The sequence below is a fragment of the Gadus chalcogrammus genome, chromosome 15 (assembly GCF_026213295.1).
Source record: "Gadus chalcogrammus isolate NIFS_2021 chromosome 15, NIFS_Gcha_1.0, whole genome shotgun sequence".
Lineage (NCBI taxonomy): Eukaryota > Metazoa > Chordata > Actinopteri > Gadiformes > Gadidae > Gadus > Gadus chalcogrammus.
In genome coordinates, this window is record NC_079426.1 from 23,645,404 (window position 1) to 23,667,820 (window position 22,417).

The window sequence follows — 22,417 nt, forward strand, 5'->3', positions numbered from 1 at the left end:
GTGAGTCTCATCCTTTAAAATGCCACATGCTCGGCGGAGGCAGCGCGTCCTAAAGATGTCATCCAGGGGAGGCAGTGGAAGTCCAACTATTCTCTCAGCAGACCTTATGACCCGACTGAGGGATTTCCTGTCCTTTTCTGTGCAGTTGACGTACCATGCAGTGATACAGTAAGTGATCACACTTTCAATGCAGCAGTGGTAAAAAGTCTTAAGCAGCTCGGGAGACAGGTTGTTTTTCCTCAATATTCTCAAGAAGTAGAGCCGCTGTTGTGCTTTCCTTACTGTGGCAGTTGTGTTCATCACCCATTTCAGGTCCTCTGAGAGCATAACCCCCAGGAACTTAAAGCAGGAGGTCCTCTCTACTTCCTCACCATTGATGATGAGGGGTTGGGGGTTCGCCTTTTGCCGCCTGAAGTCGACTATGATTTCTTTTGTCTTTCTGACATTCAGGGTCAGGTTGTTTTTTTGACACCATTCTGTCAGTCTGTCAACTTCGTCTCTGTAGGCACTTTCATTTTCATGGGTGATTTGTCCTACCACAGTGGTGTCATCTGCAAATTTGATCACAGCATTTGAAGGATGGGTGTTGGTGCAGTCATATGTGTATACGGAGTACAGCAGGGGACTCAATACACAGCCTTGTGGAGCTCCAGTGCTGAGGGACAGGCTCGAGGATTGGTGAGGACCCAGTCTCACTGTCTGCGGGCGATCTGTTAGGAAATCCTTAATCCACATACACAGGCTGTAGCTGAGGCCCAGATCAAGAAGTTTGGTGATCAGCCGGTTGGGGACGATGGTATTAAAAGCCGAGCTGTAATCTAGAAAGAGTAGTCTTACATATGTCTCCTTCTTGTCCAGGTGTGTCAGCGTTGAATGGAGGGCTGTGACGATAGCGTCCTCAGTGGACCTGTTTTCCCTGTAAGCATACTGATGCTGGTCCAGGGAGCGAGGGAGAAAAGCCTTAACGCGCTTCGCCACCAGCCTCTCAAAGCACTTGGCGATGATGGGAGTGAGCGCCACAGGTCTATAGTCATTTAAGGTGCTGATGTTACTTTGCTTGGGCACAGGTATAATAGTGGCTGTTTTAAAACAGGTTGGTACGCTTTGGCTAAAGACATATTAAAAATGTCCGTAAAGACATCTGCAAGCTGGTATGCGCATTCTTTGAGCACTCTTCCTGGAATGCCATCTGGTCCCTAGGGATGGGAATTGATAAGAATTTCACGATTCCGATTCCGATTCCGATTCTGCTTATCGATCCGATTCCTTATCGATTCTCTTATCGATTCTCATTGGGTGAGAAAATAAGTATAAATGTGTTTGTTTGCATTACATCTCTTTAATATCTGATCAGAAGTGCTTCTAGTATTAGGAAATTGTTCATTTTTAAATCAATTGGTCTAGACGAAAAGATATATGTTTCGCTTTTTAAGCCCAAATGCCATCATTATGTGCCATACAACTAAAAACACAGACTGAAAACAGCCAAGTAAGAGCTTGTGCCTTTTGGAATTCTAACAGTGCTCATTTGCATTCAACTTGTAACAAAATTAAACTGACATAAACAAAATGAAGCATTGATTAGACAGAGATTTATTAGATGGGCCTAACTAATAAACCGTTGGAACACACAAGACCGGAAACCATAGCAATGCCGGTAAACAAACCCCGAGAAGCCCAATCCCTATGAGAGCTCCCCACGCTACGGCCATCCGGAGGCGACAGAGCTGTTGGCCGTGATATTATATATACAATTATAATATAGTATATAATATATTGTATACTATTATATATAGAGCTCCGGAAGTCGCAAACTGCAACAATCACTTTCTCCTCCATTCCGCGGTTCACCCGGACTGCACTGCACTGAGTTTGACGGCTGAACGCGGATTGGCTGTTACGTTACACATGTCACTCAGTTATCACGCTGTTGAACGCTGATTGGCTGTCATCACGACAAAAACTTGTCATCGGTTTTCTCCCACGAAAAACTCGCCCTTATACGCGTCTCTACGTTCACTTTGTATGGGATCTTGTCGCCCCGTCGCGTTTGGTGTGAACGCACAATGCGATTCTTCCTCGGCGGCGACATGTTTGCTGCATTCTGAACCAAATCAAAGCAGCGTGTGTGTGACGTCACGACGCATTTGCCGCGACCGGAACCGATAAGCGGAATCGTTAAGCAGGCTTGCTAACGATTCCAAGGAATCGGTTGACTCGGAACCAGTTCTGAACAAGAACCGGTTCTCGATTCCCATCCCTACTGGTCCCTCTGCCTTCCTTGTGTTCACAGACCTGAGGATGAGTCTTACCTCCTCTGCTGTTACCATGGCTGTGTGGTCTGTGCCAGCAGGTGGGGGAGGAGCTCCATTATCTAGCCCAGGTGTCTCGAAGCGGGCATAGAAGTGGTTGAGCTCCTCTGCTAAGGAGGCATTGATGTTTGTCGGTGGGTTGCGGCTTCCCCTGTAGTTCGTGATCTGTTGTATGCCTTGCCACACTTGTGTTGGGTCTCTGTTGGTGAAGTGGCCCTCAATCTTCTCCCTGTACATGGCTTTGGCCTGCTTGATGCCTTTTTTCAGGTTGTGCCTGGCTATGCTGTACTGTGCTCTGTCACCTGATTTGAAAGCTGCGTTGCGCTCCCTCAGAAGGGCCTGTACCTCCCCAGTCATCCAGGGTTTCCTGTTAGGGGGAATCCTGCTGCGGGTGATGGTGGTGATATTTTCAATGCAGGTCCTGATGTAACAGAGGACAGCGAAGGCATACTCATTTACATCCTGATTAAAAAACAAGGTCCAGTTTGTTCTTTCAAAGCAGTCCTGGAGCTGTAGAGATGCATCTTCAGGCCACTTCCTAAACGTTTTAATGGTAGCTTCTTGTTTTTTAATGATGGGGCGATATGCGGGAATCAGGGATAGTGACAGGTGATCAGACTGGCCCAGGTGTGCGAGGGGTGAGGCCCTGTATCCCTTTTTAATATTTGAATACACACAGTCCAGAATATTTTTTCCTCGAGTTGCGCACTTTACGTGTTGAAACGGATGACGATGAGATGAGATCGTTATTTATATCCGAGATTATTTAATATAACCCGATCTAAACTCTATCATGCACCCAAACACGGCGGCGTTTGGGTTCCCTACCTCGGACTCTAGCTCAGCCACAGGCGCGTTTGGGCGCGTTGAACCATTTTTGTGACACACAATGATCAAGCGTCAGGTTAGGCGCGTTACTCGCGTTATCCAACGCGAGTAACGCGGTTGGTGTGGCCGTACCATTACTCGATTGATCCATGATGAATGCAACAATTGCCTCGCAACTGGCTGTTTATATCTAGCCGGTGCCATGTTTGGGTGTGTGTCTGTGCCGTAAAGCATTTTCGAAACTACAATCTGACTACATTTTCGAGGATACTTCCGTTGCGTCACATCCGGATTGTGTCGGTCCGAACAGAGCAAGTTGCATATGCGCTTTTTCACTGGAGAGGCGACATGGGTAAATGACACACCCACCAATTGACCCAGAAATGGATGCAGAACCATCAGCATAACTCTCAACCTGCATACTTAATGTAATTTTGGCTAAAAAAGTTGCATAGTGGGCCTTTAAATGGTTGGAACGAAGATAAACGGTTGAAATCGATTGAGTTACGTCTTAAACAGTTGAAGTACCAGAGGAAATGGCTCTGCCGTCCTCCTATTGACTCCCATGTTAAAAAAAATGTGGAAAAAGCTGAATAGTTTAAAATTTTGAAAGAGTTAAAAAACGCTGAATTATAGCCATCATGTCGTTAAAGAGCTGAACGTTTTAATAGTTGAATGGTTTCTGTTGCCAAAAGTATGGCGGAGGAGTTGAAGACCAAAAAAACGGCGGAAGAACAAAGAATAAAGATCTCAATATTTAGAGTGTGAATGCCTCAGCATTCTAATATGCTGAGGCAACTGAAAAGTTATGAAGAATAATATTTGAGCGCTGCATGCAGCACTCACCTAATTTATGCACAGAGAAGGATTCACCAATGTATTTTGTGATTTATATATAAATTAATCTCTTCTCACAAATACATTTCAATGCACACACAAATGAATATCGGTATGTATAAATGTAAAATAAATCCATAAACAAAAATAAGTTTCACAAACACATTTCTGATCCACACACAAATGTGTCTTGTTTCAAATAAATGTAATATAAATCCATAAATATATGAATCCACAAGATATTTGCAATTTTCATCAAAAATGTATTTGGATGTTGTTACATTTATATACAAACTTTTAAACTTGAATTAACAAGACGCTTTTCATTTGTGAACTATTTGCATTTGTGTTTGAACTGGTCTGTATTTATGTGTGGATTTTTGAGACTCCTGACATGACTGGATTCACAAATGCATTTTTTTCAACAAGGAACTCTCTGTAGCCAATCAGATGCTTCCCTCGTTTTCAGCCAATCACATGACTGCAGTCTCGACCTCTGAAGAATAAGTCCAGCCTCTGTGCCTTCCGGTTCCCTCGGTCAAATGTCTATGGGAAATAACATGGGGTTTTTGAATGATGGTACATAACAATCTCTAGGTGGCGAAGAAGTAAAAGCTGCGTCACCTTTTGAACTGCACACTTTTTCCATCTGGTTACGACTGGGTTTTGGGATTGTCGGTGCTGTTAAGTAGTAAACGATTATTAATGCTACTTTAACGGCACCGACAATCTAAAAGAGAGTTCCTTGTTGAAAAAAATGCTTTTATGAATCCAGCCACATCAGGAGAGTCTCAAAAATCCACATATAAATAGAGACCAGGGGCCTCATTACAGAAACTTCCTAACTCTGAAATCCTATCCTATCTTGAGATAGGAAGGCATTTAGGGGTTTTGATATTACAGAAGGAGGTATCCTAACTTAACTTAGGAAGAAATCCTATCTTATCTTAAGATAGGAATTTAGCTATTACAGAACTATCCTAAATTAGGAGTTTCTTAAATTAGGATCCCTAAGTTAGGTGGCCATACACCCTGTCCTAAATTCAAAATAACTGTCAATAACAGAAGAAAATGGTAGCGCCTTGCTAGTAGGTCTATATGACAATGAAGACGAGGAACATCAAAACAGAAATGTGATGGCTAAAAGGCTACCGAGGCCGCATAATGATTTGTTACATTTGTATTTTAATTTCATTTTATCGCCTGCAAAGACATTTAATTTTGAATTTGATGGAAGAATTACTTTACTACTTTATTACTACCTCTTCTTGTTCTCTGTATCAATACCCGCCATGTACTAGTGCTAGCTTGCCGTTATTAACAAAGATCCTCAACAGTCTCTGTTAACATTAAAAGTAACTCATTCTATCAATCTCACGCACACTCAGAGTGCAGAAACAGACATAACCTGACGATTGCCGATCGAAAAATCTGATTGAAAGAACAGTTAGGATTACCTAAATTAAGATAAAATAGGATGGCAAAAAATAAGATAGGAAACTGCCAACAGGTTAGGGACTGCTTCTGTAATAGGAAATTAGGATTTTTCCTATCTTTGAGTACCTAACTTAAATTACGATGAGAAGTTAGGATTTTTTCTGTAATGAGGCCCCAGTTCACACACAAATGCAAACAAGTTCACAAATGAAAAGCGTCTTGTTAATTCAAGTTTAACAGTTTGTATATAAATGTAACAACATCCAAATATTTATGGTTTTATATTACATTTATTTAAAAAGACACATTTGTGTGTGGATCAGAAATATTTTTGTGAAACTTATTTTTGTTTATGGATTTATTTTACATTTATACACACCGATTTCAATTTGCGTGCATTGAAATGTATTTGTGAGAAGAGAGTAATTTATATATAAATCACAAAATACATTTGTGAATCCTTCTCTGTGCATTCATTATTAATGATACCATCCATGAAGATGATGCTTCTGCATGTCATTGAGTGGCCCCCTAAATGATAATCAGACTGTTGCCTTTTGTTCGCTGAATAATTAAAAAATATTTAAATATTGGCACTGCGTTTAAGAGTCATTGGTGGTGAACGAATGTTATAAGTTGTAAAATTACAGAGGGACATTCTGGCATAGTTTGGATGGCCTGATTAAAATTTCATATTATCTTTCCCACCCTGAAATTACAATGTCTGTGTGCGTGTGTTTAGATATATATATGGTATAGGTATAGATGTGTGTACTTCATTTTAAGTAAAACTGTGTTTATCCTTAATTTCTTTCAATAATTCTTCTGCTTTCTTCCAACCTTTCTCTCTAGTCGTTGGGTCCGGCAGGGAAAACTGGCAGTCTGGGCAAGAAGCCAGGTCAGCAGTCCATCAATCTGATGCTTGTGACCATAATTTATGATATCCTTGCGCATTTAAGTGATCAAAGTAATAATCCCTCCCTCCTCCTCTCCTCCTCTCCTCTACTCAGAGATCGCCCAAGTGATAGCTCCATACAGCGCTACCGGGGCTGAACAGCTGACCCTGGCCCCAGGACAGCTCATCCTGATCCGGAAGAAGAACCCAGGAGGCTGGTGGGAGGGAGAACTCCAGGTAAACATTCACATTTCAACTAGCTTGTTTCTTTAAATGACATGGATACATCTGTAGTAAATGCTGATCGATATTTATCATATATAATGGGATTAATAAAATCAGATCCCCTAGCAATTCTTATATATTCTAGAAATAAAAAATGCTGGCCAGCCTGTAACTATTTGTTCGAACAGTCGTACCATTGAAACTCCCAAAGCCCCTCCCACTCACTAGCCCAGCCCCTCCCACTCACGCCCCAAGTCCCTCCCACTCATGCCCCACATCCCCTCCCACTCATGCCCCACATCCCCTCCCACTCACGACCCAGAGGGCTTCCCTCTCCCAACCCCCCCAGCCCTTCCCACTCATGCCCCTCCCACTCACGACCCCCCCCAGCATCCCACTCACAACCCCCAGCCCCTCCCACCCACGCCCCCAGCCCCTCCCACTCACGACCCCCGGTCCCTTCCACTAACGCCTCTTTAGCCGAACTACGCTGGACTGCCACGCCCAGATGCACAGCCAGTCAGAGTACAGAACACTTCTCCTGAACTACTAACTACTAACTCGAGGCTGCACATTGAGATTCTTGAAAATGGACATGTAGGGCAGTGTTTCCAAATCTTTCGGATTTTGTGAAATACCTTCATTTATTTGTTTTTTGAATATCAGCGGTATTTATTACCTGCAAGACATGATGAATAGATATCAACACAAAACATGGATGAGAACCATATTTGTTCCTGTTTTTATTAAAAAACACAAAAATATAGGTAGAAAGATAGAAATATATGATACAAAATACATGTTTCTTTTGCAAATTCCATGTATTTCAATATTAAACCTTGCCAAAAGACTTAATTCAATTAACCATTCAATCTGGTGTGTTGCACCAGGCCCGGGGGAAGAAGCGCCAGATTGGTTGGTTTCCGGCCAATTATGTGAAGCTATTGAGCCCCAGCACCAGCAAGACCACGCCCACGGAACCCCTTCCACCCAAGTTGGCTCCCTCTCACTCAGGTAACCAGCACAGAACCGGCCTTCAACCCAAACAATGTCCCTCTTGTTGGGGAAAGCAGAATGCAAACAGCGCAACATCAATGTACCCAATCAGAAACAACCTATGTACGAACTCAGAAACAGACCCATCTATGTACCAAATCAGAAACAGCCCTATCCAGTCAGAGACAACGCTCCCTGATTTGGGTCCCTTTTTCTTCAGTTTTAAGGGAATTGGTCTAATTCCCCTTGCTAACATAGTTGCTTAATTAGGATTTATTGGTTTCCAAACATCAGAAAGGTCAGTGTATACTAATCTCAGGCCGTCCTCTAACCAAGTGTATATTTAGTCCCAATATGAAGGTGAATAGTTATTTAACTGTATTGCTGGTAATATCAGTTCATTAGACTGTAGCGGGACAATAAGCAGAGTCCCTCCCTTTCTCTAGCTCTGTGTCAGTATCAGTTCATTAGACTGTAGAGGAGGACAATAAGCAGAGTTCCTCCCTGTCTCTAGCTCTGTGTCAGTATGAGTTCATTAGACTATAGAGGAGGACAATAAGCTGAGTCCCTCCCTGTCTCTAGCTCTGTGTCAGGTGATCGGCATGTACGACTACGTGGCCCAAAACGACGACGAGCTGGCCTTCCTGAAGGGTCAGGTGATCACGGTGATCAGCAAGGATGACTGTGATTGGTGGAAGGGAGAGCTCAATGGGCGAGAGGGTCTCTTTCCTAGCAACTACGTCAAGCTGACCACGGATACCGACCCCAGCACTCAGTGTAAGTTCACAAGGGCACGCACATACACACACACACACACACACACTGCCACAAACACTGATTGAAATGTGTTGAGCTTGCACATTGTACACAGTGTGAGTGGATAGGAGTAGAACAGAGTCCAGGGACACACGGCACCATCTTGCTCTCTTCCTCTCTCGCTAGCTCTCTCTCAAACACACACACAACCCAGAGCCAGGTGTGGAGAGGCTGTCCCTCTCCTTTCCGTTGACCTTGTCCGGTGGGTGGCTGAACTTCACACTACTATGGACCTCTTTGAAAGCCTCCCAGTCATCCACCACCTCTGGGTGTGCGTGTGTGTTTGTTTGCATGTGTTTCTGTGTTTCCATGCATGCGTCCCTCCTGATCCTCCATGGACTTAGAGTCTGCAGGCGGCACCCGGGGCAGTTTGACTCTCATAGCTTCATCCTCATGGTCTCCATGTTCTAGACCTTCTTCCTCTCCCCCTTGTCCGGGTCTGCTCTGTACTAACATGATGCCAGCATGCCCAAACTACCACCACAAGAATGGAGAACGTGAGGCTCCTCTGATACTTGAGTCCTTTAACAGCAGAGATGGCTAGAAAGATGCATTTAAAGTCTGTCATTGTTCTATAATAAGCTGATGCTTAATACTATCTATATATGATACATTTTATATATATTATTATCAGTAGATTCAGATGGAGACACAGAAATGTAAACTGAATTGAAATGTGATAATATTTAACAAACTGCCTCATAATGGTTGTCTGTTGCAGACCCTATTTCTACGTTAGAGAACACCTCCACATTGCCTGTCTGGCTGCACGCCCTGCCCACCTAGCACCTGATTGGTTGTTGTTGTGTTTTTTTTGTTTAGTTGTTTTTGTTGATGTTGTTGTTGTCGTCCTCTCTCTAGGATCATATCATTACCCAGAACCCCCCTCTCCTCCTCAAAGCCCTCAAAGAGACCCACTAGGCCACGCCCACTAGGCCACTCAACCAATGGGACAGCAGCAAGAGGTCACATGACCAGGAAATGGCGACTCTCCACCAATAGAAGTCAGACAGACAGACATTAAGACAGACAGACAGACTGTAATGTTAAAAGGCCAAAAACAGTGGACAGCAGTGTTCAACCGGAGGGGCCTGCTGCATCTCTCTTTCTGTCTCTCTGTCTCTCTCTCTGTCTCTCTTTCGCTCTGTCTCTGTCTGTCTGTTCCAGACTTTGTTCTTCTCTCCTCACCTGACCCCCTCACTGTTCAGCTCAGCTGATCCTCCTCCAAGTTTAAGATGAGAGAATAGAACAGGAAGGGGGAGGTTTTGTTTCAAAGGAAGCATTATTATTGAGCCCTTTCTTTGCAAATGGATAAATATTGGTTGTTCGACTGGACCACTGTATTCACCAAAAAACACACACATTCATGCACAGCCCAACGTACATCTAAATGCACACGCTCGTACGTAGAGCCATCCCTATCCCAGCGTGGGAACGTGGATAGTGGGTCATTTTGTGGCTTTCAGAGTGATCCCTGCATAAAGAATCACTATCTTATGCCCCGCCCTCTCTCTAACCCCTGCTCTCATTGTTTCAACTGTATCATTTAGTGCGTCCCCCCCCTCCCACTCACCCAACAAACCCTTACTAACTCCACCCCTCCCACAGCATCACAGAAAGACCCACTATCTGCGAGAGGACGCATCTCAATGTCAAAGTGTATCCCCCCTCCTCTCTAGCTCCCTTGGACTCCTCCTCTCCTCCCTGCTGGTAGTTGTACTGTGGTGTACGCCCCCTCTCTCCTCTCCCCCCTGCTTTTGAGGATGGAGGAGAGGAGGCCAAGAGCTGACACAGAAGGAAGGGGAGGAGGACTTCACCTTGAGACGCGGCCCCCTCCCAGGCCGAGATGCTGTGCTCAGTCTGCTTCCGACAACAGTTAGCCGGTGCTAGCCAAGAGGAGATGGGTGCACAGAAATGGGAGACATCAGACAAGCTATAACTGCTAAGCATACCGGCTCTAAAACCCAAACACATATACATGCACACGGGTCACACAACCAAGAGTTAAGGTACAGAATGTAAATGGCTTTTTAAAGTGAATCAACACTTATCTTCCAAACCTCCCTGAATTGTGATGAAGTTGTAGTTGAATATTCACTCTGTGTTTTATGTTGTGTGGGTTGTTGTTTTCTTGTCTCATGTTCATTGTCATTTGGTTGCGCTGTCAGTGAATGCTGGCCACACTGTTCAGGGCTGGGGTCAGGACAGGATGGGGATGTAACACGCAGGCAGGGTTGGAACGATTTGTCAAAAGACCTTGTCTTGTGTTGAAATGCATTCAGTGTTGAGTTTTAGCATTGGGAGAAATGGTTGCTTTCCTTTATTGTACGATATAACACGGTGTTTGTCATTCATGTAACGGTTGTGTTTAATCCCCCTTTTGTGTATTAACTTGTATGATGTTTTTTAATTGCAGAAATTTGCACAACCAGCCATTTTAATATCTTATGTATATTTGATATCTGCCTTCAATCATATCAATGTTAAAAAATACGTTTTGCCAAGTGTTTAAGAAAGTACCTTGGCATATTATGTTTTCTTGTACATGAAAAGGTGGAAAAACCTTTACGTTGATGCCAAAGCACCACCAATGCTTGGCTTTTGGAAATCGCTCCAACCCTACTGGGAAGTTTATCTGGAATCACACAGACACACAGGACTGCATCGAGGTCAAACGAACAGATCCGTTGTGTGGCTGGACTGACTTAAGGCCAACTCACTGTCTGTTACTTTTACTTTATAATTGATTTTCAAAGGTGCTATTTATGGTCCTTCCATAAAAATTAAGTATTGAGGGTTAATTTGCCAATGTGAGGTAGTCTACTTCTACAGCACTGTTGCGGACAGCTTGTAATGCCCAACGTTTCCTCAAATGACCTAGCAGAATGCAGTCTATTTTCCAGAGCAAGACCTTTCTGACCACACTGATGGGACCAGTTGATATTGTTGTTTTACATGCACGTACTTACGACCCACCCATTCAGTTACAAAAATGCACACGCACACAGGCCGACGTTCATATGAATGTGACAGACAACAAAGTCCATCCTTAAGCCATATCTGGCCATTGTTTCCATGATAACACACAATGCCGGGGTGGTCCTCTCACAGGTCTGTGTGTCCCTCAACCACCCAAGTATTATAGTGTTGTCGTATATACCATTTGTTTATTGTGCTGTTTATTTTTTCTTTGATTTTATTAAATTGCAGTATTGTGATATAATTGTTAGCCATCATAAAAATAATATTAATGAATTACTATCATGAATATGCAGCTTTGTCTAAGACTAGCAATAGAATATAATTATGAATAACCTGCTTGTATCACAGGGCTACTGTGTATTAGTGCTTGAAGATAAAGGTCTGATTGGATTATTAGTCAAAAGCAGAGGTTCTGAAACTAATTTAAAGTATAACCAAAGTCTAAAATCAAACTGTGGGGTAGCACCAACTCTGGTTATTGCATTGCCAGCAAGTCTTGTAAGCTGTATGCTTCTTGAGATGGTAGCGATCACTGTGTGATCGCCTGTGTTAATGGTTGTTTTGTTGCTCTGAATTGTATGCCACACAGTATCTGTCCATCTGTTGTTTCTCCAAATGTTCCCTGATTGAATGAACCGGACAAGGATTTGGTTTTCAAACAAAATCTCTAGACCAGCAGAATGCTACTGTTGGTTTGACCAGAGAACGGTGCGGAGAAAAGCAATGCTGCACAGCACCCTGTTACAGAGTCTACCAGGAGAGACCTGTTGGTCTCCCTGGCAGCTTACTGTCTTTTCTTTGTATGCATTGATCGTCATAATTCATTTTGGGGAAACTGATTGGTGTCAAGGTGCCACGATAAGAGAGAAGGCAATTGCCATGCTATTGAGCAAAAACTCCCATCAAAAGAATCGAAAAGATCTAACATTACTCCATTTCCTCTTGAAAGTGCTCTGTAATCTATAGTCTAGCTATTGAATTAAGGTTGATGCTTCATATCCATATTGGTTGTCACGCTAATAAAAAATACGTAAGTATGGAAGGAAAGATGAGGAAATATATATAATTAGTGCAAATTAATATACAATAGTAATGAACTGGATGAATGAGAGGAATGTACACAGTAAACTCATGATGGCTAGCTTTGATAGTTAAGATGTCAAGGTTTTATTGGTGGAAATTTGAGTGGCGCAGAGAATCTGATTGGTCCTGATAATTAAACACTCAGACATAATGAAGTCCACTGGCCTAATTACTCTCGCATGCAACCCACCACTTGTGTGTGTGTGTTTGTGTTTATAGTCTATCTGTCCATCTATCGAGGAAGTAAAGGGAAACGTGTGTGGAAATACATAAACTATGTTTAGTTAGTTTCTTGATGGGTGAATCTATAGTAGAGTCAGCCTAACCTGATTATGGCCTCCTTTCTCAAACAAAGATGCAGAGCAATGTTTGGAGCACAATGTTAGCATAGAGACTCCTTGACACCCACATAGACCAGCTATAAACACACAACACTGAGGATTGATCAGCTAGACACTTCTATCCCATCGACCGCATGGGTTACTCCCACAGGCCTGGCTGCATGGCTGTGTTGTTCCGGTGTGTTCTGCCTCCAGGTATGTAGCTGTGTGTTAAAGTACTTGATCCTGGGGGTCAACTCATTTCATTGTGAACTTGGGGAGGTTTGGGGTGTTGTAAAGCCCTTTGATTGACAGCAGTGCTGGCCTATTGTGTGGCTCTATATCCAGGGTGCGCTGACCTCCACCTGCTGGACATGCTGAGCCCCATGGAGAGGAAGCGGCAGGGCTACACACATGAGCTCATTGTCACAGAGGAGAACTACGTCAACGATCTGCAGCTCGTCACAGAGGTACACGCTCCTGGTTAATTTCACCACCAACTCCACCCTTCCATGCTTCCCCCACATCTGGGAAGCAGGTCTGAGATTTAAGAGGGAACATGTGTAAGGCTCTGACCTCAACACAGTAAATTATCATAATGTCATTGATTAGTTTCACTTGATTTGTTTATTTGTGTGGGTACTTAAGAAAAGTAAAAGTAGTTTGTTGATATAGAAGACATGTCCAGCTCCCCTGCCCCGAGAAGAGCATTACCTAAAAGACGTGTGTGTGTGTGTGTGTGTGTGTGTGTGTGTGTGTGTGTGTGTGTGTGTGTGTGTGTGTGTGTGTGTGTGTGTGTGTGTGTGTGTGTGTGTGTGTGTGTGCGTGCGTGCGTGCGCGTAGATCTTCCAGAAGCCTCTGTTAGAGTGTGAGCTGCTGACGGAAAAGGAGGTGGCCATGATCTTTGTCAATTGGAAGGAACTCATTATGTGCAACATCAAGCTGCTGAAGTAAAACACATACACACACACACACACACACACACACACACACACACACACACACACACACACACACACACACACAGATGCAGACATACAGACAGACATGATCATCTAAGTAGAGGTAGAGATAAAACACTCATTACATAGAACACATAAACTCTATTCTACTGTCCAATCAAGCTTCTTTGTATCCTCCCCCCAAAAAAAAGAGCTCTGAGAGTTAGGAAGAAGATGTCAGGTGACCGAATGCCGGTGAAGATGATTGGTGACATCCTGACCAATCAGCTGCCTCACATGCAGCCATACATCAGGTTCTGTTCAGTCATTTGTATTAGCATGTTCCCTCATGGGGGAAAAAACAGATTTCCTAATCATTATAAAAAATGACATTTTTAGATTTTAGTGCTTCATAACTCAAGAGAAGACAGACTTTTTAAGAATGTTTTACTCAAGTGAATTGTCTATGCTGGGTATAAATATAACATATTAGGAGCTATAATTCTGTGTTTTTATGAAGGTTTTGTTCGTGTCAACTTAACGGAGCTACGCTGATACAGCAGAAAACTGATGACAACCCAGAAGTCAAAGACTTCCTTAAGGTCTGTACAGAACACATGAAAACACTTCCACAACCATGAGTCCAAGTATCGAATCTAATAATTATTACACTCATTAAGTAAAACAGCTAGTGCCCAAAAATTCATATAATCCAGGTAATGTAGATTTAAAGATCTCATATCATGCTTTTTAGGGGTTAATAATTGCATTTGGGGGTTCTACTAGAATAGCGTTACATGCCTTTATCTTAAAAAATACCCCTCATTTTTCTCACACTGATCATCAAAAACATTCTGTTTTGTATCATGTCGCTGTAAGGCCCTTGTCGGCTGTTGTGATTGGTCGAACGCTTTGCGCGTGTGTCAGCAAGTTCACATCCCCCAGAAGTTGTAAACATTGCAGGTAGCCGAGAAGCGCTACTTCTGCACTTCAGCATCGCCCACGTCACAATATTACAGAAGTAAAGTTTGTGCGCAAACAAGCTGTTTCACGCACCTATTGAGGGTTGTTCTCGGTGGGCACGATTACTCCCCCTGGCTCCTACTTAGATTTTTATAGTTAGCAGACGTAAACTAAGTATACATATTTCATATAACTGTCTAAAGCAAAGGGGAAAGTTGAGAAAGCATGATATCACCCCTTTAAACTCTTCTTTCAATATTGAACTGATTATGACATGAATCTAGATGTTTAGATTAGAGAAACCAACAAATGAAACCAGGACAATTGAATGAAGTTGTGTAACCAAGGAGCAGGTTGAGGTCAACTGTGCTCGTATATAATGTCTCTCTCTCTCTCTCTCTTGTTGTCTCTCTGTCATGAGCAGCGGTTAGCCATGGACCCACGCTGTAAAGGAATGCCTCTGTCCAGCTTCCTCCTCAAACCCATGCAGAGAGTCACCCGCTATCCACTCATCATCAAGAATGTAAGGATTACACAAAGGATGAGCAACGCATCAGGACAAAGTAATGTCCCCTTAGATGGAGAATGAGAACTAGTGATAACTCAAGTCCCCTTAGGTGGAGACTGATAAGTAGTGATAAGTAAAGTCCCCTCAGATGGACACTGATAACTATTGATAAGTAAATTCCCTTTAGATCAGGGGTTTTCAAAGTGTGAGAGAGTGAGCCCCCCCTCAGAGAATAAAATTCAGCTGAGCCCCCCCCCCCCAATTTTTATTTCTAAATACCCGTGTTTTGAAAGCTATTTTAATTATTTTACACATTTCAAACATCTCCGATCATAATTTTAAAACATTTGGAACATATTTTCTAAACATATTTCTGAAACATTACAACATCTTTTTGCGTTTTTAAACAACACAATTTACAACTTTATCTAAGCATGTTTTAGCTTAACCTTTTTTAAATACATTTGAACATCTTAATCTGTGTAAACTGCCAGTTTACAGATTCATTCAGGGTCCCAGACTCTGAATATTCTGAGTCGAATCAGATCTGCCTTTTCAGTCCAGAGATTCGACTATTCGGCGGGGTTTGTTTACCGGCGTTGCTATGGTGACCTAAATTATTATAAGCAACTGAAAACGACGCCGGTTTGAAACTAAAACTGTGATTCTGAAAAAAGTATAAATGCTATCAAAATTCCGTTTGGATAGTATTGAAGATACAAGTGTGTAGATTTGTTTAATGGTTTGCACGAAGATAAACGGTTGAAAATTGATTTAGTTATGTTACTTCTAAAGTTGAAGTACGACTGATTTGATTTGAATCATCGTCTTTCAGGGGTTTTTTCGGGTTAATTTTTTTCTCACGTCGCGCCCCCCCTGAAGAACTCTGGCGCCCCACAGTTTGAAAACCACTGCTTTAGATGGAGCCTGATAACTAGGGTACTGTAGATCACATGATCAGATACCCTGGAATCATTTGATTTGATATTTGAGCTTACTGAGTCAGGGTTAAAGGTCCCATGACATACTATTTTATGTATTCTTTAATATAGGTATTAGTGGGCAACTAACACAGTATTCAAAGACGTTCCCGAAATTCAGCCGTGGTGCAGAGTTACAGCCACTCCGAGCCAGTCGCACATTGAGCTTCCCCCAAGTGCGCTGTTTTGGTGTCTAGCTATAATGCAAATGAGGAGGAGCGAGGCGGGTCAAGGAGGAGGGTGGGGGTGTGGCCCTGAGCAGCTTGCAGCCACGTTACCATGCGCTCTGTTTACAGTGGATGTATCGCAATGGCGAGGCACACACAGCCTTTAGCCGTGTTCTGTAAATATTCTAGAACACACGGGAGTCCTGGAGCTCTATATCTAAATATTAGCATATAGCCTACATAGATATCTATATCATATAATATATATTCTAGGGATGTCCGATATTGGCTTTTTTGCCGATATCCGATATGCGATATTGTCCAACTCTAAATTTTCGATTCCGATATCAGCCGATACCGATGTCGATACTTGGGTTATTTTTCCTCAAACCTAATTTAGGTAACATTACATATCTCCTGTTGTGGAATTAACACAACATGCTTAATGTTATTGTGATGCCCCACTGGATGCATTCTTGAATGCAACAAGGCTTTCCAAATGTTAACATTATCTGTGCAAAATAAGAAAAATACTTCAACTTAATTTAAGGGAAAAGTGCCATGTTTATTTATTTATTTTTTTTCAAAAAAAATCCGATACCGATATTACATTTTTATGCTAATATCGGGCCGATAATATCGGTGGGCCGATAATATCGGACATCTCTAATTATCACGGCCAAAAGCTGTGTGAGCCGATATTATGAATCTCAAACGACCGCTTTGGGTTCTCCGACGTTCCTGGTTCTTCCACGTCCACATCAATGTGAAGTAGACTGAACCGCGACAAGGAGGAGAAAGGGATTGTTGCCGGGCAGCGCTTAGGCACCTCCGCCTCCGGCGGTGGTCCCTCGGCAGCGGGAAGCGGGGCTCAAGCGGGAGACATTCGCCGCCATAATCCCTTTCTCCTCCATGTCGTGGTTCATGTTCTTGAGGGAGTCAAAGCCAAAGTTCCTTCCCCCCAATTCATTCTCAACCTTGGCTGAAATAACCCCCACTACGAGTCTCGTTGTAGAAATACCAGAGAAAAGAGTCTGACGTGTTATGCGCCATAACACCAAAAGCAGAACGGTTATCCAAATAACAAGGAAGTGTACAACACTTGCGTTACAGTCCTGGAGCTCTGTATCTAAATAATATTATATAATACATAGATATCTATATCATACAATACATATTATCACGGCCAAAAGCTGTGTGCGCCTCCAGACGATAATATGAATCACAACCGACTTTGTCAGGTTCTGCGATATCTCTGGTTCTTCCACTTTCACATCAATCTGAAGTAGCCGGGCGGTGGTGCTTCGCGGCGATGGTGCCTCGCGGCAACCGGCGGCATGTCGCAGTTCATGTACTTCAGCGAGTCAAAGCCAAAGTTCCTTTCCCCCAATTCCTTCTCAACCATGGCTCAGATAACCCCCACTACAGTCTCGTTGTGGAAATACAAGGGACATCAAAGAACCGATAAGAAACACTTGCGTTACAGTGTGTGTATTCACACACACACATGTGGCGCTCGCACAGTTGTGTATCATTGGCGGGCCAACGTCTCTCGGCGGGCCAGGCAGAGTAAGGGGAGGAGCTTAGATGCTTTGTGACGACATACCTAAAGACATTCCAAATCAGCGCGCTTGAGCCTCCGTTTTTTCAAAGGTGAGCAGAACAGCTAGTGCTCGTTTTACACCAAACGCAAGTTTTAGCCACTGGGGGACCATAGGCAGGCTAGGGGAACTCATATTTATGTTAGAAAACCTCATAAAGTGAGATTTTCATGTCATGGGACCTTTAAGGTTAATCAGGTTGCAAAATAAGTTCTTTACACATGGTCACACAACTTAACCATGGTCCCTCTATGTGTTCCTCTTGGTGTCATGCAGATCTTAGAGAACACGCCAGAACCTCATCCTGACCACAGCCACCTGAAGGCTGCTCTGGAGAAAGCAGAGGAGCTCTGCTCACAGGTGTGCACACACACACACACACACACACACACACACACACACACACACACACACACACACACACACACACACACACACACACACACACACACACACACACACACATACTCTTAACAGTGGTAAGTAAGCTGTGTTTATATACCAGCTCCTGTGTGTGTGCTTTAAGGTGAATGAAGGAGTACGAGAGAAGGAAAACTCTGACCGACTGGAATGGATTCAGGCTCATGTCCAGTGTGAGGGCCTTTCTGAGGTAACAAACACACACGGCTGCATGCCAATGTAGAGTCAGAAGTAGGAACTAGCTAATGATTTTGTGATTGAGCAACTCATCGAGTTGCTCAACCACAGCACATTTAGTTTTCAGCTCTCTGTGCCGTTTACTGCATCTTATTGATTAAGTTTAACTTGCCTTGTAGCTGATTTAAAAAAATATATATTGCAAAATTTTCTTAGCATTTATTTATGTAGCTGTTTTTGACTCCTAAAGCTAGAGTAGGCAGTAGGAGTGACTAAGCAGAGGAAGCTAAAGTGGTTTCTGTACTTCTTTCCACCCTAAAACATCTAGCCCCTCCCTTCAGGCCTCCCCCAAACCCACACCTAGTTTGAGCCAGGTCACTCACTTTGCACCTCTTTTAGCTTTTTTTGTCAGCGCATTTGATTTATTTGTTGGTATTGCGGGCGCCTGGTCTGTGAGGTACAACAGTGGGATGACCAATTAGAACTGAAACAGGCAGAAGCGGGGTTTGCGATGAAATCAACTCATGTCATTTATTAATAAAATGGTGCCGGGGAAAAAGGGAGGGGGCAAAAGGCAACTCAAATCTTCACCGGGTCGGCGGCTGTCGTCAGGGTGCCTCTTCCTGGGGTGGGGCCAAAGAGAGAGAGAGCGAGAGATTGGCCAAGGTTAGTGGGGTCTGTGGTCCCTGCCACTGACCTCTTCGCCCTAGCTCGGCTTGGGTTTCCTCTTGGAGTCTTTGGGGTTCCTCTTCAGCTGCAGGCCTTCTCTCGGGTTTCTGCATGACACAATTCACACAACGACAAAACAGTGCTTCGGTCCACTTGGACGTTATTTCATTAATGCGGTTTGGATTGATCAAGAGGGTTGGCCACAGGCCTCTTACCATGAGACTGGCCTAACGTGTCTCTGGTCTCCACACGCTCCTCCAGCCAGTCTGTCTTCAGCTTGTTCTGGTGGAGTTAAAAGGCCTCCTGATTGCAGGGCTAACTCAGCACACCTATGAGCGGTAAGCTGAGACACCTGAGTGGGGCGGGGTCTCTATGACACAGCTTTTAGAGAAGTACCTCCCATCCAACACCACACCCCTTGGCTGCCTTTGTGGCCACCACGTGGCCATGTGGGGCACTGCTCAGCGGCTGGACCACATACCCCCGCCCTCAGCTCTGGACCACGGTGGGGAGCGACAGACCAACAGCAATCATCCCTTCTCGGCATCAGCGTTCCCATGAAGCTTTCCTGCCCTGTGTTCCACTGTAAACTTGACGTCCTGCAGGTGTAAAAACCAACAGGTTATTCTGGCATTCTTATCTTGGTTCTGGGCCATCCACTTCAATGGAGCGTGGTCAGTTACTATTGCATACTCAAGGCCTAGCAAGTAATAACTTAATTTTTCCATTGCCCATTTATCTGCCAAGCATTCCTTTTCTATGGTTGCATAGTTTTTCTCATGTGGCGGTAGTTTGCGGCTGACAGGTTACTGGGTATTCCATGCCATCGTGTATTTGGGACAGGACTGCCCCAAGTCCTACCTCTGATGCGTTTGTCTGTAGCACAAACCTCCTGCTGAAGTCAGGTGCGTGCAGCACCGTCTCGCTGCACAGGGCCGTCTTCAGACGATTGAAGGCCCGCTCGGTCTGGTCCGTCCACTACACCCTGATGGGTGCACTTTTGCTTGTCAGCTCATGCAGGGGGGCAGCTATGGAGGCAAAGTTCGGAATGAACTGACGATAATATCCCATTAACTCTAGGAAGGTCCTCACCTGACGTTTCACCTGGGGTTGGGGCCAGGTTGTTATGGCATCCACTTTCTTCTCTTGGTGTTTCACATTTCCTCGTCCCAAAGTGTACCCAAGATAGTTTGCCTCCTCCAGGGCCAGGGAACACTTTGCAGGATTGGCTATCAGCCCTGCTTCCCGCAAGGCCTGGATAACAGCTTCTAGGTGCCGGAGGTGGATATCCCATGACGTGCTATGGATAATGATGTCATCGAGGTAACTGCTGCATAGTCCCGATGTGGTCGTAGCACCCTGTCCATGAGCCTCTGGAAAGTTGCCGGGGCCCCATGAAGTCCAAATGGGAGGACCCGGTACTGGAAGGCCCCGTCTGGTGTCGAGAACGCCGTCTTCGGCTTTGCTTGTGGCGTTAGTGGCACCTGCCAATACCCCTTGATTCAGTCTAGTGTGGAGATGAACCGGGCAGGTCCTAACCTTTCGACCAGCTCATCCACACAGGGCATAGGATAAGTGTCGAATAGAGAGATCTCGTTCAGTTTTCTATAGTCATTGCAGAACCTAATGCTACCATCGGGCTTCCCAACAAGGACTATAGGACTGGACCAGGCACTGTGGGACTCTTCCACGACCCCAAGGTCAAGCATTTTCCTCACCTCCTCTCTGATGGCTTCTCCTCTGGCCTCCGGGATTCGATATGGTCGAAGTCTTACCGTCTTTCCCGGCTCGGTTTTAATGTCATGGCCGATGACTGTTGTCCTCCCTGGGGTCTCAGAGAAGACATCTTTGCTCCTGGCAAGCAGTTTTCCGAGGACCTGTACCTGTCTGGATGACAGCTGATCGCCCATTTTCACTGGCGGTAGGCTCTGGGGAGACAGTTTGGCACCGAAGACATTGGAGGGGACAGGGGGAGGTTCATGCCATGGCTTCAGTAAGTTTATGTGATAAATTTGCTTGCCTTTCCTTCGGCCAACCTGTCGTATCCGGTAATTCACTGGTCCCATTCGTTCCATTACCTCATATGGTCCTTGCCATTTGGCTAAAAATTTGCATGCATTCGTGGGGACCAAGACCATGACTTTGTGTCCTGGTTCGAACTCTCTCACCCCGGCTCCTCGATTGTACGCCCGTGCCTGGGCTTGCTGCATGTGTCACGAACCAAGGGCCGCACCTGGGTCATTTGGTGGTGCATCCGCTCCACGCGCTCCACGACACTGCGCTGGGGAGATTGCTGCTGCTCCCAGGCTTCCTTGGCCACATCCAGCATGCCCCGGGGTCTCCGTCCGTACAACAGTTTGAATGGTGAAAATCCGGTGGAACCCTGGGGAACTTCACGTATGGAGAAAAGGACATGAGGTAGCAGCTGGTCCCAATTCTTACCATCCACATCTACAACTTTGCGCAGCATGTGCTTTATGGTTTGATTGAACCTTTCTACGAGTCCATCTGTCTGAGGGCGGTAGATGGAGGTTTTAATTTGCCTCACTGTCAGACTTTGGCACAGTCTTTTCATCCCCCCAGTCAGAAAGCAGGAGCCTTGGTCTGTCAGGATTTCCTCAGGCAATCCCACTCTACTGAAGAGCAGGAACATTTCCCGGGTGACCGCCCTTCCTGTTGCCGAGCGTTGGGGAATTGCCTCTGGATAACGGGTGGCATATTCCAGTATGACGAAGATATAGCGGTCTGCTAGACTTCGGGAGGGGTCCAACAATGTCCATGCCAATCCTACTAAAGGGGGTTTCAATGATGTGGGGACTGCTAACTTAGGGGACTTGATTTGACACTCGCCACAGTGTCAACAGTATTCCTCCACGGCTCTCTTGACACCCGGCCAGTAGAAGCGGCTGAGAACACAGTCATAGGTCTTCTCTCTCCCTAAATGCGCCCCTAGTAAGTGGGAGTGTGCTAGGTACAACACTTTAAAGACATATTCTCTGGCAACAAACAACTGTTCACAGATTTCAGTCTATTTGTGTTACTCGGTACAGCAGCTTATTTTTTACCATAAAATGGGGAAAAGACACTTGAGTCACCCCATCCTGGTTTTGGCCCTCGATCACTCGGACATCCCTCCAGGCTTGGGTCAGGTTGGGATCCTGCAGCTGGGCTGAGCCGAATCGTCCAGGCCTAAGAGTTTCATCCGCCTCGACTTGGGGAAATTCTGAGAATACCTCATCTGACTGTATCTCTTCCAGGGG

At 44.5% G+C, this 22,417-nt stretch overlaps 1 protein-coding gene across 4 annotated transcripts in view; it reads left to right on the forward strand.

Moving 5' to 3' along the window:
- The window catches only part of itsn1 (intersectin 1 (SH3 domain protein)), a 98,475-nt gene that overhangs the window by 61,664 nt on the left and 14,394 nt on the right, over positions 1-22,417 (forward strand). For all 4 annotated transcript variants that reach the window (XM_056610286.1, XM_056610283.1, XM_056610285.1 and 1 more), the window contains 11 exons: positions 6,267-6,312; positions 6,425-6,546; positions 7,425-7,548; positions 8,113-8,307; positions 13,080-13,201; positions 13,575-13,681; positions 13,885-13,986; positions 14,193-14,274; positions 15,060-15,158; positions 18,168-18,251; positions 18,418-18,501. In XM_056610286.1, coding sequence (XP_056466261.1) covers positions 6,267-6,312; positions 6,425-6,546; positions 7,425-7,548; positions 8,113-8,307; positions 13,080-13,201; positions 13,575-13,681; positions 13,885-13,986; positions 14,193-14,274; positions 15,060-15,158; positions 18,168-18,251; positions 18,418-18,501 — 1,167 coding nt within the window. The remainder of the gene's footprint in view (positions 1-6,266; positions 6,313-6,424; positions 6,547-7,424; positions 7,549-8,112; positions 8,308-13,079; positions 13,202-13,574; positions 13,682-13,884; positions 13,987-14,192; positions 14,275-15,059; positions 15,159-18,167; positions 18,252-18,417; positions 18,502-22,417) is intronic.